Source organism: Linepithema humile, chromosome 2 (genome assembly GCF_040581485.1).
Source record: "Linepithema humile isolate Giens D197 chromosome 2, Lhum_UNIL_v1.0, whole genome shotgun sequence".
NCBI lineage: Eukaryota > Metazoa > Arthropoda > Insecta > Hymenoptera > Formicidae > Linepithema > Linepithema humile.
The window spans coordinates 24,833,516-24,853,687 of NC_090129.1; the positions used below are offsets into that span (position 1 = coordinate 24,833,516).

A 20,172-nucleotide genomic window follows, 5' to 3' on the forward strand; every position below is an offset into this window, starting at 1 on the left:
CGCAACTTACTACGATTTAAGAATACGCTCGACGAGAAAGAAAAATCAGAAGAGTAAAAAATATTACGGACAAATTTCAGAATAATATAAATAAAATTATTTTACTTAATTTTGTTGTTGACATTTTTGAAAATCTCAAAGTTGCAATGTTTTAAATTATAGAATTAGCATTGTAGAACAAGTGCGCGCTATTTTAAAGTCACTTTATTTTGTAGAGGGTTTAAAAATAATGGTGCGTTGCAAAGTTTCGCTCGTTACAGCAATTTATTTAATTTGTAAAGCGAAATACCTTGTGCCGTCGGGAAATCACAGAATCGCTTCGAATTCTCGGAAAGTTTTTCTTAACTTCACCCATAGAACCGAAATCGGAAGACGTTGGTAAGCTCATTCTCGGATCTGACGAGAGCGAAGAAAGAGTTTCGCAGCCAGCATTGATCTTGCTACCGCGTGATGGCCTCGTCACTTCCGGTAATGGCGCGACCATTCGCAACTTTTAATGGTAGCGGCTCGTGAATTGCGGTGAGCTTCATTCATCGGTTGTGGCGCACGATAAATAAATAAGACCGTGGCCGACAGTTATTGGGGAATGCGCGGACGTTCGCAGTAATTCACGCAGCGATTCGCATTTTGCGTGCGTAAGTGCGTGATGTGTCCGTCGCGTGAGCTGCTCGCTTGTAACTCAAGCGAGATCGTTAATATCTCGCAAGATGAATCTAGCTCGTTAGTCCACGCGCAAGACACTCAAAAACGACTCGTGCGAGCTGTAATCTTTTTTCGCGCTATGCAACGCAAGATTTGTCTCCTTTTCCATTTTATGCGTGCCATTCTTAGTTTGGCGCTTGACTGCTTTTTTCATTCATGTTTGTTTCACGTGGTTTGAATTTCAGGGTGAGGGAAGGATGAAGAATGCCTCGTGCTGGCGGTGGAGACGGGGGTAGCGGGCCCCAGAAGACGGGAGGAGGTGGCTTCGGAGGATGGCTGGGAGGCGCTGCGAGGGCCATGACGGGTGCAAACGTCTCTGGCGGATACGTCGTTCTGGGTGGCACCAGATACGGTCTGCGGATTTCCCAGGTATTGTGTGATTCAGTCATTAATACGTTACACTTTTAGTGGAATATTTCATTTCACCTCACAATAGAATACGAGTGATATGAAGAGCAATGATAACTTTGTGAAATATTCTTGAGTAATTCAAGACAAAAGTTATCATCAGATATTTATACTTTTTTCGATTATTTAAAGGAACTTGTGCACGTGTCTTTATTCTAATTTTAATTATTTATAATGGTGATAATTTGTATATCGTAAGTTAATCTATTTCGGATAAATGCACCGAAAGTGAAAAAGTTTCGAAGTTCTAAATAAAATGGAAATAAAATATTTTGATCTCATTCGAAAACGAAAACTAGTACTTACGTGCTATTACGCAAGAGGAAACTTGCATCATTCTGAATACCGCTCAACCCGGCAGTTCCCTTTGAACCTGGGTGACGACCTTCGAACAAGTCGCGACAGGAATAATTTGGCGACAAGATCAAGACGTCGAAAGATTTAAATTTAGAACCAATCGCACAAATAGAATCCGCCAGTCACTGACTTGAGCCGATTTCGCCGACTTTCGATTCTCATCTCCGCTGCTCTTTCCGACTTTCCGTCTTCCTTTTCACGATAGCTTTGTCACGAAATAATAAGCACCATTGACGTCACACCGACACGCACGCCGACGTGAATCTTGTGTGACACCTTCGCACACTATTCTCCGCCGATTTCTATCGAAATCCGTATAAATTCGTTGTTATTTGCACTCGTCACGTAGATCACTGACGCCATTATCGATTCCGACCTTCTAAAAATATCATTTTAGATTTTATTATATAAAAAACTTAATTCCGGAGTTCAGAAGCATTGCGGCGAAAAAGATTTTGCGCGAATACGCCCTTAAAAGCAGAGTGTGTAACAGTGCTCTTTGCACGTCACGCAAGTTTAAAAATATCGGAGACATTAGAGACAACGCGAAGAACACAGAGTTTCCAAGTTAAGAGACCGGAACATATAAGAGAAATGGAAAGGAGAAAAATGCATCGCTGGAGACGAAGAAATAAAGCGAATATGAGGACGCGCACGTCTGCGGAATACAACGAAATAGCAAATAAGTAAGGAAGATATATGAGACAACTTGTAGAAGTTGCGTACCAGTAACATAATTCTATTTTCGACGGAATTTTTCGACCATTTTTCTTTACTATTTTTAAACCCAAGTCTCTTCCACCTGTATTCTTAATACTTTTTCTCATTCCGAATTAGATTTACACGAGCACATAAAAACGCTTTAATTAATAAAAGATACGATATTTACATTTCATGCGATAAAAAAGAAATTGGATCAAAGATAAGCGATTATGAAGATTGCTTTACAAGGAAGAAGCATTTCATTTGTTCCAGGAGAGCCTGCCGCCGGCCAATTCCAAGGAGGAATCGCAGGAGAGCCGGCGGAAGCGAAACTCGCGCGAGAGCGACTCGCGGGAGCGGCTGACCGAGAAACCGGCGGCGGAGAAGCCGCCGATCGATCTGGCGGCCGGCATCGCCGATTGCTGCTGTATCGGTCCGCGATCGCGACTTCCGCTCCCGCGAATTCCACCGATGGTCTCCTCGACGACGCCTTCCATGGCGACGGCCGCAACGTCTTCGTCGTCGTGCCCTTCGGTCGTCGTCGGTGGTCATCCGTCCAGAAGCATCGGCGTCACCACCGGCGACTACTCGCCGCCTCTTCCTGTTTCTGCGACGGGCGTCGCGGAGACGACGCTCGCTAATAATAGTCGCAGTGCGGTGCAAACGTCGGTGGGGAACTTCGGCAGCACCAGCCAGCAGCAGCAGCAGCAGCATCAAGCACACTACCACCACCACTACCAACAGCTTTATCCACAAACAGCGGCAGCGGCGGTAACGTCATCGTACTCACCGTCGACGCCGTCCTTATCCTCGACGTCGCTTGGCTACTCGTCTGGCGTCCCGACGACGACGCAGACCGTCTCCGTGCCGCGGCAGCTCGCGCAGTGGACGAAGCATCAGACGCTCAAGTTGCAGGTACTTGCTTCAGTCGATCGCGCGCCGAGATCGATCGATCGCTCAATCATTTTGCTTCTCCGGTCGGTCATTCGGTCGATCGTTCGTTTCGTTGTTTCGCGATGGGCATTCGATCGCGCTCGCCCATAGTCCGCGCGAGATTCGAGCTTCGCGCGTAAATTTGTTGAGGTGATCGCAAGGGATACAAAGTGGAGTGGCTTAGGTCCGGAAGACTCTGTGTCAGCAGCCCCGAGGTAGGTCACAAGGTCATCGAGAACTCAATCTGTTTTGAGCAAAATACCGCAAACGTTTAACATTATATTACTTTTGAAAAGAAATTTTGTTAAGATTTTGAAGGAAATCTTAGTTTCTTCCCGCGGCGTGATATTAATATTAATGTTTAAAGAGTCAACAGTTATTTAAAAAGATGCCATTTTTTTCAACGTATTTAAAATGCTATTCTCTTACCAAATCTTTTATATAAGAGGTCTTTTAAATCTTGATTGTGTGTGGGAGTGCCAAATAAAAAATTTAACATTTGTTTGTCAGCAAGTTAATAACATAATTTCCTTTTTATGTTTGAAATTAGTGTATTAAACTCTTCCCGCTCTTTTACATTAGCATTTTTTAATTTTTATGAGATTATCAATACTTTGCTTCGAAACACTCATGATTTCTCCGCGCCAGGAAGATTCCTCGACTTGCGGAGAGAAACGTGCCAAAATTTGCGCTTGATCTTTCTGCACACTCCCTCATCTCGGTTTCTTCATTTACTTTTTAAAATCGTGCAACTCGCGCGTCCGCCAGATTTTTGGATCGCCTCGCGCACAGCAGCGCAGCACGCTGCCGCTCCGAGAGGGGAAGGATAGAGACGAAGACGAAAATAGAATATCGCTTCTTCTTCGACTAGACATCTACGCGCCCGTATGAGTTTTCGATGTCCTAGGCCTGCCACTTCGCCGCGGCTACGTTCACCCGCATGACATCGTCTCGATCGCGACGCGCGCCGCTATTATCGCTCGTTAGTCGCCACACAAGCGCAATGCACGCTTTTGCATTTGTGAAAAATGCATTTGCGCGCGAAGTAAGTATCTTACGCAATTTTTGTTTCACATTTTTTTGGAAATACAGTCGATTCCGGTTAATTGGGGCAGTCGTTTATTTCGGGCGAGTCTTAAAGAACAAATCCCAATAGATAAAGGATCGGTGTTTGGATAATTGGGGCAACCGCTTAATTGGGTCCGTCCCGGTGTGTCCCAATTAACCGGAGTCGACTGTGTTTTGCAATAAATTAGAAATACGCTTTTACAAGTCAATAGACAAATCCGTCGCTAGGCATTTGCACGATAAATCGACTTTGCTGATATTGTTTCGAGCCACTAAAAATAGATGTTCGCGAGTAATGAAAAATAAACAGAATTATTTGTTTCACAAGTTCTTTTTACGTGCATCGAACCGTTGCGAGCCGCGAGATTTATTTGTTTTCCCGTGTTCGACTGCAGGAACCAGCAGTGATAGCAGTGGACCGACTGCACAGGTTTCGGTGGAGCGGGGGCGGAGGAGGAAGTGGCAAAAAGTCCTCTTCCGGCCCCCGCAGCGAGAAGGCCGAGCGCCTTCGCGAGCTCACCGAGAAACTCAAGGGACCAGCACCGGTTCCGCCACCCAGAAGACCGTCGCGAGTACAGGCTTCCTCCCCTCCGCCGAGCGGATATCAGCCGTCGTCTCAAAATTATCCACAGGTGAGGAATTCCGACGTCACGATGACGAAAGTTTGACATTTGCTGTGCACGAACGAGCGATATTTCACACCCACTGTGAGATCGTGTGAAGGCGAGTAAACTTGCGACTCTTTAGGTGCGTTTGGGGAGACGCTATTAGCGCTATTTGCGTCATTCTATCTTTATCGCTCATTAGACATAAAACAAGGATAGAATGACACAATAGCGCTGATAGCGCGCTCCCCGAACGCACCCTTAGACTCACTTTGTGATCGTTAATTATAACGATGTAAATACAAGATTGTTTACGCGTGTGCACGTTTTTATTTTTCTTTATATTTTTTAATCCATTTTATTCAAAATTTTTTGTCTTTTTTACACACACAAATTCTTTCCTTCTTTCTCCTTTATTTATACCTATTTTTCGCACTATTGAATTTTATATTATTTTACGTTTGCTATTGCTAAGAAAGAAAATGCTATTAATGGGAGCTTAATATTCATCTTGTGGCTTATTCTGAGAAAAGTTTTGCTGAACTTCGTGATTCGCGAGACGCCTTTATCACGATTTCGCTGAACTCAGTACATTCCGAGACGCGTATAATGATGATTAGTCTCTTCTATCTACACATAGAGACTGACGCACAAATAATGATCGCTCTGGCATATCGTAATAATTTCGCATATTGTGCCTTTGTTATTTAGCTGCTCTTAATAAATCACTTGTTATAATGTCAATGATATTATAGCATTATTACGTCGTGACAAAAGAATTATTAAATGCGTGATATTACGCCAAGTTTGATGACCTTTGACATATGGTGATAATAATCACACATGCTGTAACTAACTATTCTCTGATTTGTTGCCTACACGAAATTGAATATCTAATTAAAATCTGCCCACGTATGTGCGCGAAGTAGGCGTGTTCGAATGCATGAATGCTCATTCAAAGATTTCGGATATTTTCGACAGATTTAACTCGATGTAAATCTTACAAATGTAATTCAACTCAATGCGAGTCTTTGCAAAACTTCTTTCCTGGGTTTTTTTTAGACCGGTTCGAATTCAGGCTGCGGCCGTTGCGATGGTCGTCCATCTCATCGCAGCTACACGTACAGCGAGGGGAGCTCGCATGGCGGCAACAATCAGCAAGCTCAGCAACAGCAGCAAGAGCATCCGAAGACGATTGTCCGCAGTGAGAGTGTCAGTGAAGAGTGCCTCAGTGATCGTTCGGGGAATAACGCGTACCGGAAGCCCTGCCACGACTCGAGGAAGCCCTCGAGACCAGGCAGGCCTGAGCGAAACAGTGGTGACGTCAGTGACCTTAGGAGCGAGCCGAACGCCAACGCAGAGGCGGCGAAGCACTTGAGACAGTACAGTGATTCCGTGGTGGACAGTGCTACGAGTGTGGATGATCTGTGTGATAACCTGAACGCCGCTTCCGTCGGCGGCAGCGAGGGGGAGGCACGGGATGCCATCACCAGGCTGGAGCCGCGTGGGCTGCTCGCCTTTCACAGGGCGGGCGCGCCCTATAGGAGTGCCTCCTTTGGCCAGGTGGACTTTAATCAAGGTAAGCTTCCGTGTACCGCGCACAGACTGCTGAGCTCGTTAAGAACCGCCTCGAGTCTTCTAATTAAACCAATTACTGCGAGACTGATGCAGATTATGTTTACCGCAAGATTCAGCTTATCGCGATTGTGTTGAATAGAATGGAAATTGAGAACGTACTCATGCGCGCTTAAATTATTGGCTTCTTGATTACAGCTCAGTCGTGTCTTAAAAGCGCGATGTTGCGTAAAAAATTGTTTGACAGTGACTCGGAATTTTCTTCTTGATTAATGATTCATGCGGATCTTCATAAAATTCCTTCATAAATCCGGAACTAAAATGACACCGTGATGACAACCTTGCGTTAGGTTTCAGCCCTGAACTACATAGCGCAGTAGCTTTGGTTGCATAATGGACTAGAAATAAGAAAAGTGTTAAGTGCAGCTGTCAACGTGGTTCGAATTTCTAATGGCAGATTCAGTAATAATGCATCTGGCGCCCTTGGCCTGTATTCGCATTATTTGCCTAGATCATTATAAAGCCTTATATTTGCTCTAATTATAAGAGAAAACTTTACTCGCTTTTGATGTGCAAATTGAAGCTTATCGAAATAAAGAAGAATTTAAAAAAGTTAAATTTACACAAATTTCTCGATAAATCAATTTTTATTTTATTAAAATATTTTTTATTTTATAACAAAATTTTTTATATTACTCTAAGGCTATATTAATAATAGATTTTAGAACTAAAAATATTTTTGTTAAAAAATAGTATTATTAATTGTGTAATCAAGTGTAACAGCCAACTGAATTCTGTGATGGCACCAAAGGCGCGAAAACGGAGCCTCGTTGGCAAGCCGGAAACATTTCACGCTTCCGCGGCAACAAATCTTTCGAGACACCTTTTACGCACGAAAGGCGGACTGCGAGAACGGATAACCAGGTGCTCCTGAAATATCGTCGTCAGGATTTCCGCGCTTGCCCAAGTCTCTCTTCTTTCCGGGACCGGGTGTGGTAGCCAAGTCTATTTATCCGACAGCTGTTTACGTTGTGCAGAGATTAAATAAATTTTATCGAATATCCCGACACACATATAATGTCGTTTGAATATTTACAGCTTTTTGCGATTGAAATTATTTCAGTTTGGAATTACATTTCATTGCAAATATATATTGCAATCAACTATCAAGTAACTAAACTTAATTAAATTTTAATTGAATTATCAATTATTGTTGAATATAAATTAGAAGAGCTGTAGAGAATGTAGAAAAACAATATTTTTAATTTGCTGCGCAAAAAAACATAACGCTTTTTATCCAGCGAGTGAAATATAATTTCTAATTTCAACGGGTTTTTATTTACCTGTAAATACACGAAATTATTATTTACATTTTTACATGAGAAACGTTCCGTGATTACTGCAAAATATATTTCCCCGTATTTACAATATCGAAAATAAAGTGCAAAATTATTTCTCCGCTTGGTTCGCGAAATAAAATTTTGTATCGCACATCTTAATCGGTCAGTACGGAACACCGCCAACGAGATACGCCGCTTCGAGATCTCTTCTCGTCTCGCGCGGTCTGTTTGTTATTATTGGAATGGTCCACCTCCTCGGCCTAAGAGCGCTGCCAAACTTACGTGACACTCGAGGAGGTAATTAGGACTTCCTCTGGTTCTCTCTTATTTCGTTGCGTCTCTCGCTTTCCTCGCGACCGAGAGACGGCCTTACCGTTGCTCGGTGCAAGAGTACTTGAGTTATTATTAAAGATCGTCGCGCGCGCAATACATATCTGGAATACGTCAATCGGAGGTATCTACAGGAATCACACTAATTTATACCGAAATCTGCTTTCTTAAATATATAATATCACGAGTAGTGTTAATGCTTAATTTTCTTGTTTGAAATTTTCTTTCCTTCAAAGTTTTACGAGGAATAATGAGAACAAATAGTAATTTATAAAATAATAAAATGCTTATTAAATATTATAATAATAGAAATTACTATTTTTATTGTTTTCTGGAGATTTTTTGTCTGCAGTGACTTTAATGTCAGCGTTAACATAAAATATTGCTTTTGATAAAAATGTTTTGCATAATATTTTTTTCCGCGAAACCTCCTAATTAAACAGGCAATTTTACTAACTTCTTGTGAATTTCTGCAAGATGCAGATTTTACTTTCAGCGCGAATTCGCACTTTCCTCTTCCAGCGAACCGACAGAAGACTCAGCCGATCACGACGTCTAATCGCTCCGAGACCAAAGACGTTCGAGCGAGCACATTGCCTCGTCGTCGTGGTGATGTCACTCCAGGTGGCTCGACGCCTCAAAACAGTCCCAACCGACAGAGTCCAAGAACATCGACGCCGAGCGTCGACAGCGCCGTCGGCTCTGCCGAGGGTCTGGGCGTCCCTCAACAAGGAAATCACGAAGAGATTCGACCCAGAAGCGATGGCTCAGACAGTCTCGTAACTTCCAGCGCACTCACGAGCCCGGAACCTCTGGTTCCGGAGGCGAACGAGCCCAGAGTTGATTTAGCGCAAACGGACGCATCTACTGTCGAGGCGGTCAGCCACGAATCGGTCTACCCGATGGTCGAAGGAAACACTGTAGAGGAAACCGTTCAAAAAGGTGAGACTTCGAAATAAGAAATATTTATTCTGTCTTATTGATATCTCATACTAGTTTCTCTAGAAAAATTATGAGATTTTTTCGTTTGGAAACATGAAATGTGATTTTGATGCTCTTAGAAGTATGTCATATATTTTATTGTACTTTATTATTTAAAAGAAAAAAAACTAATGAGACAATACATTTAATTCTTTTGGTTTCGACTAATGTAAGCAATTTAAGATTTTGTTTACTATTTTATTATTATATTTTACTTATTATTTTAGAGTTCATCTTACAATTTCGAGTTGACGCGATATTAATTTATATGCGAATATAATTTTGTTATTGTCTTAACGAAAAAGTCACATATTCTCATCTTGTTAACGTAATTTCAAAGAAAGAGAAAAACAAGAAACAACAGCGAGCGGTTCCCAAAGCTAATAGAGAGCAAAGTTTCCACTCGCTGCAGTAGATCGATTGTGTGCGTGAGAGATATCTTGGTAGGATATAAAACGGAAATACACTCGCGTGGGAGTCCGCGTGCGCGAGCAAGATCTGTTTGCCCGAATTTCGCGCTGCGTTGCTCATCGCGAGGAAACAACGGCAGGAAACGTACGAACAAGGCGAAGCAACAGTAGCCGCGACGCTAGGGATCGTCGTCATCGGTTGAGAAATGCGCGTCGGTTCATCATTTATTGTGAATAGCGCGGTTCCAGCCGTGCGTGAGTGCGGCCGCGCGTGAAGTCATCAATGAAGATGGCTATAACTCAATGACGCTCAAACGTCTATTTCCACACTGGCACCCACCGTTCTGAAAATAGTGCCGCGCAAAATAACATGGAAGTTGCGTGCACCTTTGTACCCGTGCTCCTGTCGATGCACCCAAAATAGTCCTCGTTCTTTCCCTCGAACCTCACCCTACTCACTCCGTCCATCGTCCAACGTCGCGAAGTACATGCACGGCTCTTTCATTCGATTCCGTGGGTTAATAAAATCACGTTTCCATTTGGGGCTCGATTGAATTCGCATACATTTTCACGCGAATTAGACTCCTTGAGCCTCAATTTGAATTAATCGATAAAATATCAGAGCGAGCTGAATTACCGCTAACAATTCTTTAATTCAAAACTGGAAGAGAATTGACGAATCTCTCTTACTTAAAACTATCTCATAAATAATAAGATATTTAGTTAACACGATTCACGCGATAAAATTAATTTTTTAATTAAATTTAATTTTTAAAAACCGCACAAATAAAAATTTGCAAATCTAGAGAGAGATTCGAACTTTTGATGATCTGAAGCTGAAAAGTTTTCAGGCACTTAGCATGAATATAATCGAATCAGAAGATGTGCATCTCTATGAGAGAGGGTTTGTATTCCGCTTCTATTCTTACGTTCTATTTTTAAAATATAGACAAATGTTTGGGAACAAACTCATCCCACGGCTGAAGAAAATATATTTGGCTCGTTGAAAGTTTAGGGTCTGAGAAGCTTAAGCTCCATTAGTTTCAGTGTCAGATACTCTTCCGACTCTGTTATAATATCGGTCTAACAGAATGACGCAGGCGGGTGAGAAAATGATAAGAACGTGAAAACGTTTTTAGAGACCAGGATAGAGCCGCACGAGGTGATTATCACGCCACCCCCGGAGGAGCCGCGTCTAAGTCAGGCGAGTGAAGGTAGCGAGGCGCCGAGCGAGACGCCCTCGGAGGCGTCCTCGCCGTCCGGCAAAGCGAGACGATATCGGGGCGATACCAGCAAGAGGAGGAAGGGCGTGTACATAACTCAATGGCCGGAGCCCTTGGACGCGGACAGAAACAAGCTGTCGGCTCAGAGCAGCGAGGAGAGAGACGAGCCACCTGCGACGCCCAGCGACCTGTCCGACTGCGAGGGCCACACGCCTCGAAGGTAACCGGAGAACCTATGCCCAGAACCGCTAAAATAGAACGGAAGTGCGCCTGATACGCAGACGCGCGGATTTTACATTTTTTTTCACTCAAACTCGCGTTAATAATAGCTTCAGCGAAGTATTGTAATTATGGTTGCACGAGTAAAAGAAGAATCGTTGCTCGGAGTCTTGCTTTTTCCTGCAAAATTTTATCATCAAGTTTATGCATCTTAATATTTTCAAACCTTGAGAAATGTTATTTTCACAAAATAAATGCATCTTTTTATTTCAAAAAATATGAAAAGCTTTGATTACATTCGAAATCTATTTCTATTCGTAATTTATACATATGATATATTTGTAAAAATTAACCACAGATATCTTTCCAACCAAAGATATAGCAAAAGGCCGCTCCGCGGGCCTTATGGGCAGATGCTGGAGGCCGAGATGGCAAAGCCGCGCACCGCCGACATCGCGCTCGAGGAGGGCCTTCGTCCTCGCAGAAAGATCTCTGCGAATCTCTCGTACAACGCGAGCAGCAACAACAGCGGCTCCGAGCCGCCCACGCCTTGCCACCATCGGACGACCTCCAGCCCGACGAAACTCGAGGGACTTCCGGGGCCGAGTCCTGAGCTGCTTGCGGAGCTGCTGAGAGGATCCTCGGAGAGGGTGGCTCGCGCACCGGCGCATCGAAACGTGAGTGAGATTATCTTGCTTCGATATAAATTGCCGGTTACAATGCTCCGGCTACATTTCGCCCATTTTTCGCGATTCGACGGAGATAAGTACGAGGGAGGGCCGTAAAGTATCCTCACGGTTCGTGCAGCGCATTTGTTATCGAGGCGTTTGATGCATACACAATTGCACGCTCTCGTTGATTAATGAATTTCTCTGAAAAAAAACACAGTTTTTTCTTGTCTATGCCAAAAATTACGCGATATCATCGTATTATTGGTGCATTTTTAATTAACACGCGACGAAGAGTAAGAAGAAGAGAGAATAACATTGACGTTCTAAATCTGCAGTGAAATTTATATAAAGCAATCCTTATTTTGAGACTTGTATGTGAAATATGCTAAGATGATAAAATTTTCCGAATCATAAATGTTTCTTTGGAAGAGCAGCTCACTTTCAAGATTAAGATGTCCAATCGTGCGTCGTACATCACTCTCTAATTTAACATTCTTGCAATTCTCTTTCAAAAGTAGATGCACACACACTACATTTAGCCGCAAGTGTGACTGATTTTCGGCGTACGGCAAGTTTTTCGCGATAAACGAATAAATCTCGGGATGAGAGACGCGCGGTCGCGCTAAATGCGATGGCACGAATGCGAGCCAAGGAATTTTGACTCCGTTTCTTCCTCGAATTTCGTTTCTCATCTAAATACAAAGCCGCTGATCAGGCTTATCTGCTCGGTATCTCTGGCTCGTGTATCAGCGTTGTAACATCTGGCCGAGGCACCGCGAGAGTAAGCGCCGGTGAATCCGAAATCCGAAGTCCGAGCGAAACGAATGGCTGCGCTCTCACGTTCGCGCGCTTGTTCGACTCCAGCGTCGAAAACATAATCTAATAATAATGTACGGCCATATTTCTCGGATGAGTCCGTGCCTTGGCCAGTGCACTCGAGGTTGGTGTAGCGTCCCTACACGATTCTGGCACGGCGGGGGCGTGTACGTGGATATTCCTGGCGGGTTAGGCGTACCTGGGGACCGACGATGCGATGGTTCGCGTGCCGCGATCATCTTGGCACAATCTTCGCGACCTTGCGCGATATATGCGCTTATCATTTTGCGATGGGCGATCTGCGTATTCTTCCCGTAACAAATATTTTTATTTATAAAAAAATTATAACAAGTGAGAACTTTTTAACGAATATTTGTCTTTATAAAATATTTGGAGGAGAGAATAAAAAAATACTCAGTATGACGTGTTAAACAAAGTTTCTATTTACGGTTATATTTTATTTATTGGTTTATTTTAATGCAATGTATTAAAGTAAACCAGTAAAGTTGAATTAACGTAATTTCTTGATATATTAATTTAAATTGATTTCTCAAAGGCGATTATATAGCTTTACTGATGCATTGATCACTGTAGTAACATTATATTCAAGCTTATTTTCACTTCTTTTTCATTTAGAGGAAATATCTTTAAAGTATTTTTGTACACGCGCGGAAACTAAAGAAACACTTTGGAATTTAATCTAGAAATATCGCAACAATAACAATCATATAACAAGACTGCGTTAGAATATTTATCGATTCGCTACTAACTGTTACTTTACGAGCAGATTATGTCGGACTGAATTAGAATGACTTAAATATTTGGGTCATCAAAGATCTTTCTTTATCAAAAGAAGTGTAGTCTAAATTTAAGTAATATTGAGAAATAACAAATTTTACGTAAACATTTTGCAACAACTAAACAGCTTCCGCGGTAGAGTTTTACGCAATTCTGTGATGAGCTTATGCAATACACGCGTCACTGTTTGTCATCTGGAAAGAACAACAAAGAAAAAAACACGAAAGAGCAATAGGCTCGTTTTATCCACAAGTCCCCTTGGCGATCGTAAATATATCACTTAAAGATGTCGCTATAATTTAGTCACGTTCTCCATTCGCGCCGATTAGGAGTTAGAGATGGATTTGCACGCTGCAATCGAAAGATTCGTTCGTGATCGTAGAACACTGCGCGTGAAATGTTAAAACGTTTTTCATGTTATTTACCGGACGTAGCGTGCAAGAATTTGTAAGTGTCTTTAAAAAAATTAAAGCGGCAGTGTAATAGTTCAAAATATTAATTTGATTTAAATCTTGATTATTTATAGAAAGATCTTGATATTTATAGAAACTCATTTATAAAAATCCAGATCAAATAAAAAAGTATGAAAAACTTATTGAAAGAATTATTTTTATGTGCTTTATGCGCGACGTGAAACGCATTTGCAAATATGCAATCGATTCAGTAAAATGGAATGCACTTCTCTGTACAGGAGTAGAATTTCCGTGAATTTCTTTGCCGGGATTTAAAGCGTGGATAAATTTTGATGCGAATGATGCACGCGGACGAAGATTAACGAGGTTTTTCGAAGAATTTACATCTCGCATTGAAGTGAGATGCACATACGGCGAAAATTAGTCACGCGCGGAGAAAGAAAGCAACGTTACTTGAGAGAAAGCAGAATTGTTTACGGCGCGAGACGGTGGAATGTATATTCACAGCGTGATAATTCAGCGTGTGTCCGTTACAGTCAGCGAAATTTTCCAATTTGGCCAGAACTCGCTTTTACGTACGCAATGTGACAGAAGCACGCGCCAAGCCCGAGGCGCACCGGGTTATCGAGTCGCACATTTGTACGCAGCCGCGTTTACGTCGGAGAGCGGCGAACTATTTCTTCCGTGGATGCGTGAGACCTTCCGTCGACGTCATGCTTGCCGTTGACGTCATTACGCCCAAGCGCGTGAATTTCGTATTTCATTCATGAAATTGCTGTCGGGTATGACGTAATACTAATGACCTCCACTGTGTGAAGTTCGCAAAAAGCTCGTCGCTTAATGCTTCGTGGGATCTTTTACAATTTTTTAGTTTACTTTTGCTTTACGTTCTAACTATATTTATTTTTGCACTCTTGTTAGATTATTATGACGCAAAAATTCATCGAAATTCCAGATCAAATATCTGTTCTGCCAATTTTAGAAACACGATATTTTTATAACGAATAATACATTTACAGAGCACAAGTAGAATTTTATAAAGTTTTAATAAAAAAAAAAAAAAAAAAATACGAATTTGCCAATTAAAATATAATTATCGCAAAATATGATTTGTGACAGTTTCTTAGATAATTTTATATCATTTACAATTTTACGTAAGCAGGATTCAAGCTATATATGATACATTTAATAATATTTGGATGCCTGCAGTACTCAATTTCCATGTCGATCAATACTTGCTCCCGCTCGGCGCTTCAATCATTTAATATTGGAACAGCGAAAGCGATTGCGTGCATCTAAGCATTCCGACGGTCCGATGTGCTGTACCCGACGATGTATTCTTGAAGTAGCAAGTTTCCCTGGACGTGATGAAGTAGCATGCGTCGTGCGGAGAGTACAAATTCTCTACTTTATCGATAGCATTATCGGTGGAAGTTTAGAGAAACTGCGGCCCCGGCGGCGGAAATTCGACGTGCGGCGAGAAAGCGCGCGGCAATGCGAGAGATACACATTGGAGAGTAATGAAAGGCCCCGTCGGCCGGCCATAAACTTTCGAACAATAGCGTAATCGCGTTTCCATTGACTGTTAAGAGGTGCGGATGCGACTAGGCACGTGGGTGGTATCGGTAGGTACCGGTGACTTTTATTACTCGTCGCTTGTGTATCAGTCTCTCGGGAGACCGTAAAGGAATCTTGTGCATGCGCGATATTAAACGCAGTTACGTCCGGTACTGTTGCAGCAATCTCGCAAGCTTAGATAATTTTCTTAACGAGACATCTTTTTTTAACAACAAAGCGGTTTAAAATCAAGAAATAGATTCGATATTACGTTTTTATATTTGTAATCCTTTAATTAAATTCCATATATTCTAATTTACTTTAACTTTTCATATTTTTATCACACTTCCATTGATCAAGTACAGCTTCTTGTTTTTAAGTGTTACTTGTCTTATTTTTGTAGGAGGTTATTATTAAACTTTTTAATGCGTGTCTATAATAAATTCTTCTAAATCATTGACATGAAGACAGCTCTCAATTTAAGGCCGGATGTTACAGAATTTGACTACGGTTGATTTTTCGTGGCGCGCAAACAGGAATAGCGATCATAAATCAGAAACGCGGTGCTTTCGCAATATCTCGCGACATTTCGATCGGATCGAAGAATGATCGTGAAACGGCGGGTGATGCATCTATATACGCGACTGCATGGTAGACCAGGATGTTGCCGGATAATCTATGAATAAACCGACGAGTGTATTGCAGTGCGCGCGGGTAAAGTAGTTGCACCATTCGCTGCGGCACGTTACCGGAAAATATTTAAATATTTAACTTAGACGACGTATAAACCACTTGGCCGGCTGATGCCTGCGGTTTCGCAAGCTCGGCACTAGCCGCTGCGCGATATTTAATTCGATCGAATCGACCTTAAGATCGCGCGCGAAGCACTTCAGCACGAGTTGTGAGTAAACAGAATTGTATTTCCGAGTCGCGTTCGGACCTTTGTTCATCTCGTAAATGCACGGAACTTTATTGCGATATTATATTATAGCGTTTATATCTGTTTGCTTTTCGCGCATTACATCAATATTTTCATACTGTGTGTGTGTGTTCACACTTTTGTGCATATTTTTAGAAAAATATCGAAAGCAGACATGTCTCAATTTATCACGTGATAATATAATTCTTCTTGTACAGTTTTTGATTAAATTCTTCAAAGTAGAATGTCCAAAAAATTTTTGACAACTCGAAAATGAATATTTCTCTTTAGTCTGCAAAAAATTTAATTTTTTATTTGTTCTATTGATAAATATTTCATAAATCACTCTGTGTTTATATATCTACCTTCAATCATTTACAAGGACCGTTACATTGATGGAAAAGTTTAACAATTTACGCGCGGCGTGTAACGTGCAATACATTGCATTCTGAAGCAGCCTGATAAACCTGCTAAATGCGTGTGCGAAAAGTATGGAGCAGCATCTCGACGCCAGCCGCAGACTAAACAAGTGTCGTCGAAATAAATATGGGCCGCGAGACGTTGCAAAAATGCGCTCTCATAGAATAATTCAGAGAGTGCACATGCTGAGCCGTAACCGCAAGTGCATTCCGCGCGCTCCGAAAAGAAAAATCATCGGCGATAACACCCGCCTCGACCTTTAACTCCCGCGTAACGCCCTCACCATCTCTTTTATTTAGCTATTTTGTATTCTTCAGTGTATCACATTGAGAAATTCTTCGTGACGGTTGTGAAAAATCGTAAGAAATTAAAATAAACTCATTATCTTAATGCATTGTGCGCCGTTTTATTAATATCTTTTGATATTACTTTTAAATTCTTGATATAAAAATTTATAGAAGATTGTGCATTATTTTATTAATGTTAAGCACGATCGCATAAATCTGTCGTAGCACCGGGAGATGTTAAAAATAAAAATGTCCTCAAAAATAAAAAAAAATGTGACAATGTGACCTTATCAACGTAAAATAATGAGATACGACTGAATGGTGACGTTCAAAATGGTAAAAAATGAAAGTTTTTTGGCCCTTGTTATTTGATGATTTTATATGGCCGCTGAAATGTGAAAATTGAAAGGAACCAGTTGAAAAGATCTCATTTCTCTTTGTCCCGCGACAATTTCTATCGGAATGCATCGGCGATGCATTCCCAGCAGCGACGTTGTGCCGCTTCCGGCGAGCGCGCGCGAGTAGCGGAAATTGGTTGCTCGTCATTGAATAAGGAGGAAGCAAGATCTTAATAGACGTCTGTTTATTACGATGTATTCGCATTCACTTCACGGGCTTATCGATCTCTCATCCGCTGCGCCGATAAATACAAGCGCGCTCGCGCGCCACCGTAGAACAGCGTATGCCAGCCGGTCATTGTTCTCGCGCGCTCTCAGCTTGCATAAATCGTGCGTTCAACTTCTTTAACGGAATCCTCACGTGGACGAGTTTATTCGGGCGTGAATCCAGGCCGCGCCGCGCCGCGGAGATACACTCGTCCGAGCGAGCGTTGTGAGCGGGCGCGTCTCGTAGTGAGTTTACAGGCCAGAATACCGCGCGGCTATGAATTAGATCTGTTATTTGAAAGAACAAAATGTACGGTTGCGCGCAAACGACTTAAGAGTCTTAGCCGCGATCGAACGTCGTCGTAAAATCGAAATGTCTGCCGGGAAACGTGCGACTTAAATTTAAATGCGACGAACGATTGCCCGTGACATTAACTTGTCTGTTGACAATGAGTTGCGCTCTAACTTCAAGCGCTGTGAAAATCGCGGAGAGTTAGAAATTTTTTTACATTCCATTTTATTCATATTCTTCTGCCGTCGTCAAACTCAATTTATAGAAATTGCAATTTTGTTACAATTTGCCTGAAAACTTTGAAAACAAATTACAACGGAAAAAAAAAGAACGGATTGGAATTAGAATTTTATCTCATTTGATTCGTGAATATGTTGCACAGTGGTGGTTAAAAAAAAAACTAGAGGTGTTTCCAACTCGATATATTTTTTTTCGCATTTTTTACATAGCGTTCCACCGTTGTGATTTTTTTTTTACACAATCATTTGATCGAAGTGGAAAAATTGATTTCGGAATAGTTTATTCCGGCCTTCACCCAAATCTGACATTAGAGACCTGTTGCACAGTAGTAAGGTTCGAAGGGGTTAACCCGGCGACACGATGCAAGGTCGCGACGAGGCCTCGTCTCTGCGTAGGACAAGGTTGCACGAGGGGAAGGATAGTGTGGCAACGGTGGTACAGCATCAGGATACGGCGGGGCGCGTGTAATCCACGTGAAAAGTACCGCGCCGGCGTCCTGACGCCCGGCGTCCGTCCTCTCCGCCGCCGCTATTCTCTTAGGCATCGATCAGCTTCCTGGTGGCCGTGCGACGGGACGCCAGTTTCAGGCGAAACGCCGCGTTTAGCTGTTGCTCGCGGAAAAGCTGTAATCGGAAGGCTTTGCGGAATCGCTACATCGCGACGACCGTCGCGATTCATTGTCCCTCGATACTGTGTTCGGCGAGTCAAACGTGAACATCCGAAATATTCCGATATTCGTTCAGGACGATTTGAATCTTTCCTCTCTCGATGTTAAATTCCGATAAACTAATAATAATCTGTGCGATGTGATGCTGCAACAACAGGTAGCTAGCAGATAGCTCGACGTCGATCATCGCGAGTTCTCAGCACTTCCGGCAAGTCGTTCAAAAACGACAATTTTCGCCGATCTTAAGGGAAACGCGTTCCCTTAGAATATTGTGAACTAATCTTTATCGTATCTAAATAATGACGAATAATAAATAAAAATTAATAAATATAATAAATAACAATGCAACGCAGCGGTGATAGATCGGGTCAGGCTGGGTTGTGTTGTGATCGGCCGATGTATTCGCGAACTCATGCATAATTGAGATTGAATATATTATTTTCGATAGGAGATATATTGGAGAATATATTAAACACATCATCCCGGTTGTGCAAAATGTTTAACTCTAAAGTTTAATGGACTTCGTGCGAAAGATGTTAATGCGACTCGATGCAAACGATTTATTTCGCGCATATTTTGTATGACACGACAGGATTGCAAGTGGATAGCATTTGCATGAAATTAATTAAGTGTTCGAAAGTTGTTCGGCGAACGGCTTGGCTTAGATAGATTGAAGGATATCATAAGTTTGTTTTGATGAGGTTTTCTATCCCCTGTGCAGCTTGTTATAATATTACGCAACGGAGCAATGAAACAAAGTGATCGAAAATTGAATGATACTCGTCGCGCGTTAAACGCTCAATCTTCTCCGTAAATAAAAATACGTGGAAAATACCGATGGGATTTTAAATTATGGTTTTTTTTTTACGGGAAGAAAAATTTCCGCGGAAGAAACACGAAAAGTAGATCGTACTTATTGTAATAGAATTCAGATGAATCTGTTGTTTCGCGAGGAATAAAAGCGGCGATTAATCATCGCGCCCCGATAATCCTCGATCATTGTTTCCGCGATATTACCGTGTCATACAATCTTTTGAATTGCTTGCGCGGTGCTGTATCATCTTGTGTCATCCATTTGTTTCGTTAGACTGAAATTAGCAAAACGATAGCAAAATGTGTGAAATGCGGTTTCCAAACGAGATTTAGGTGCCGGTTCGCCTCGATTTACTGCGCTCTCTCTCTCTCTCTCTCTCTCTCTCTTTCTCTCTCTCTCTCTCTCTCTCTCTCTCTCTTTCTCTCTCTCACTCACTCTCACTCTCACACACTCTTTCTTTTTTTCTCTCTCTGTCTGTTTTTGATCGAAAATTCAAGTAGCGCGGGTAGCCGAGCGTAATTACAGGCGCGTCGCGACGCCTCCGTCGCGTGTAACAGGTTGTAATTTCATTCGAGCCTCGTCGGCGAGCAAACTCGTGCTGAAAGTGTTTACTTGAGATCGCGTGGCACTCTGAGGCGACTGGAAGGCGCGTGGATAAGTACTCGTAAGTACGCGGACGATTTTTTCAAGCTCTCGTTTAAACATGACAGGCTCTTAACTATCCGATGCATTTAATTGTGCTTCGTTGTATGATCGATTGAATTAAAGGTCGATAGGTTTCCGAATACTTTTATTTTTCTTCAAACCTCTTGATTATTGT

The 20,172-nt window shown here is 42.1% G+C and overlaps 1 protein-coding gene across 11 annotated transcripts in view; it reads left to right on the forward strand.

The window, feature by feature from the left end:
- Positions 1–20,172, forward strand: part of LOC105667782 (rho guanine nucleotide exchange factor 17) — a 104,228-nt gene that overhangs the window by 61,500 nt on the left and 22,556 nt on the right. For 7 of the 11 annotated variants that reach the window (XM_012359794.2, XM_067350228.1, XM_067350225.1 and 4 more), the window contains 7 exons: positions 888–1,071; positions 2,443–3,084; positions 4,566–4,802; positions 5,838–6,354; positions 8,498–8,962; positions 10,551–10,854; positions 11,230–11,530. In XM_012359794.2, the coding sequence (XP_012215217.1) occupies positions 907–1,071; positions 2,443–3,084; positions 4,566–4,802; positions 5,838–6,354; positions 8,498–8,962; positions 10,551–10,854; positions 11,230–11,530 (2,631 nt within the window). In that variant the 5' untranslated portion in view covers positions 888–906. The other 4 variants (XM_067350227.1, XM_012359800.2, XM_012359798.2 and 1 more) reach the window with 3 other exon arrangements.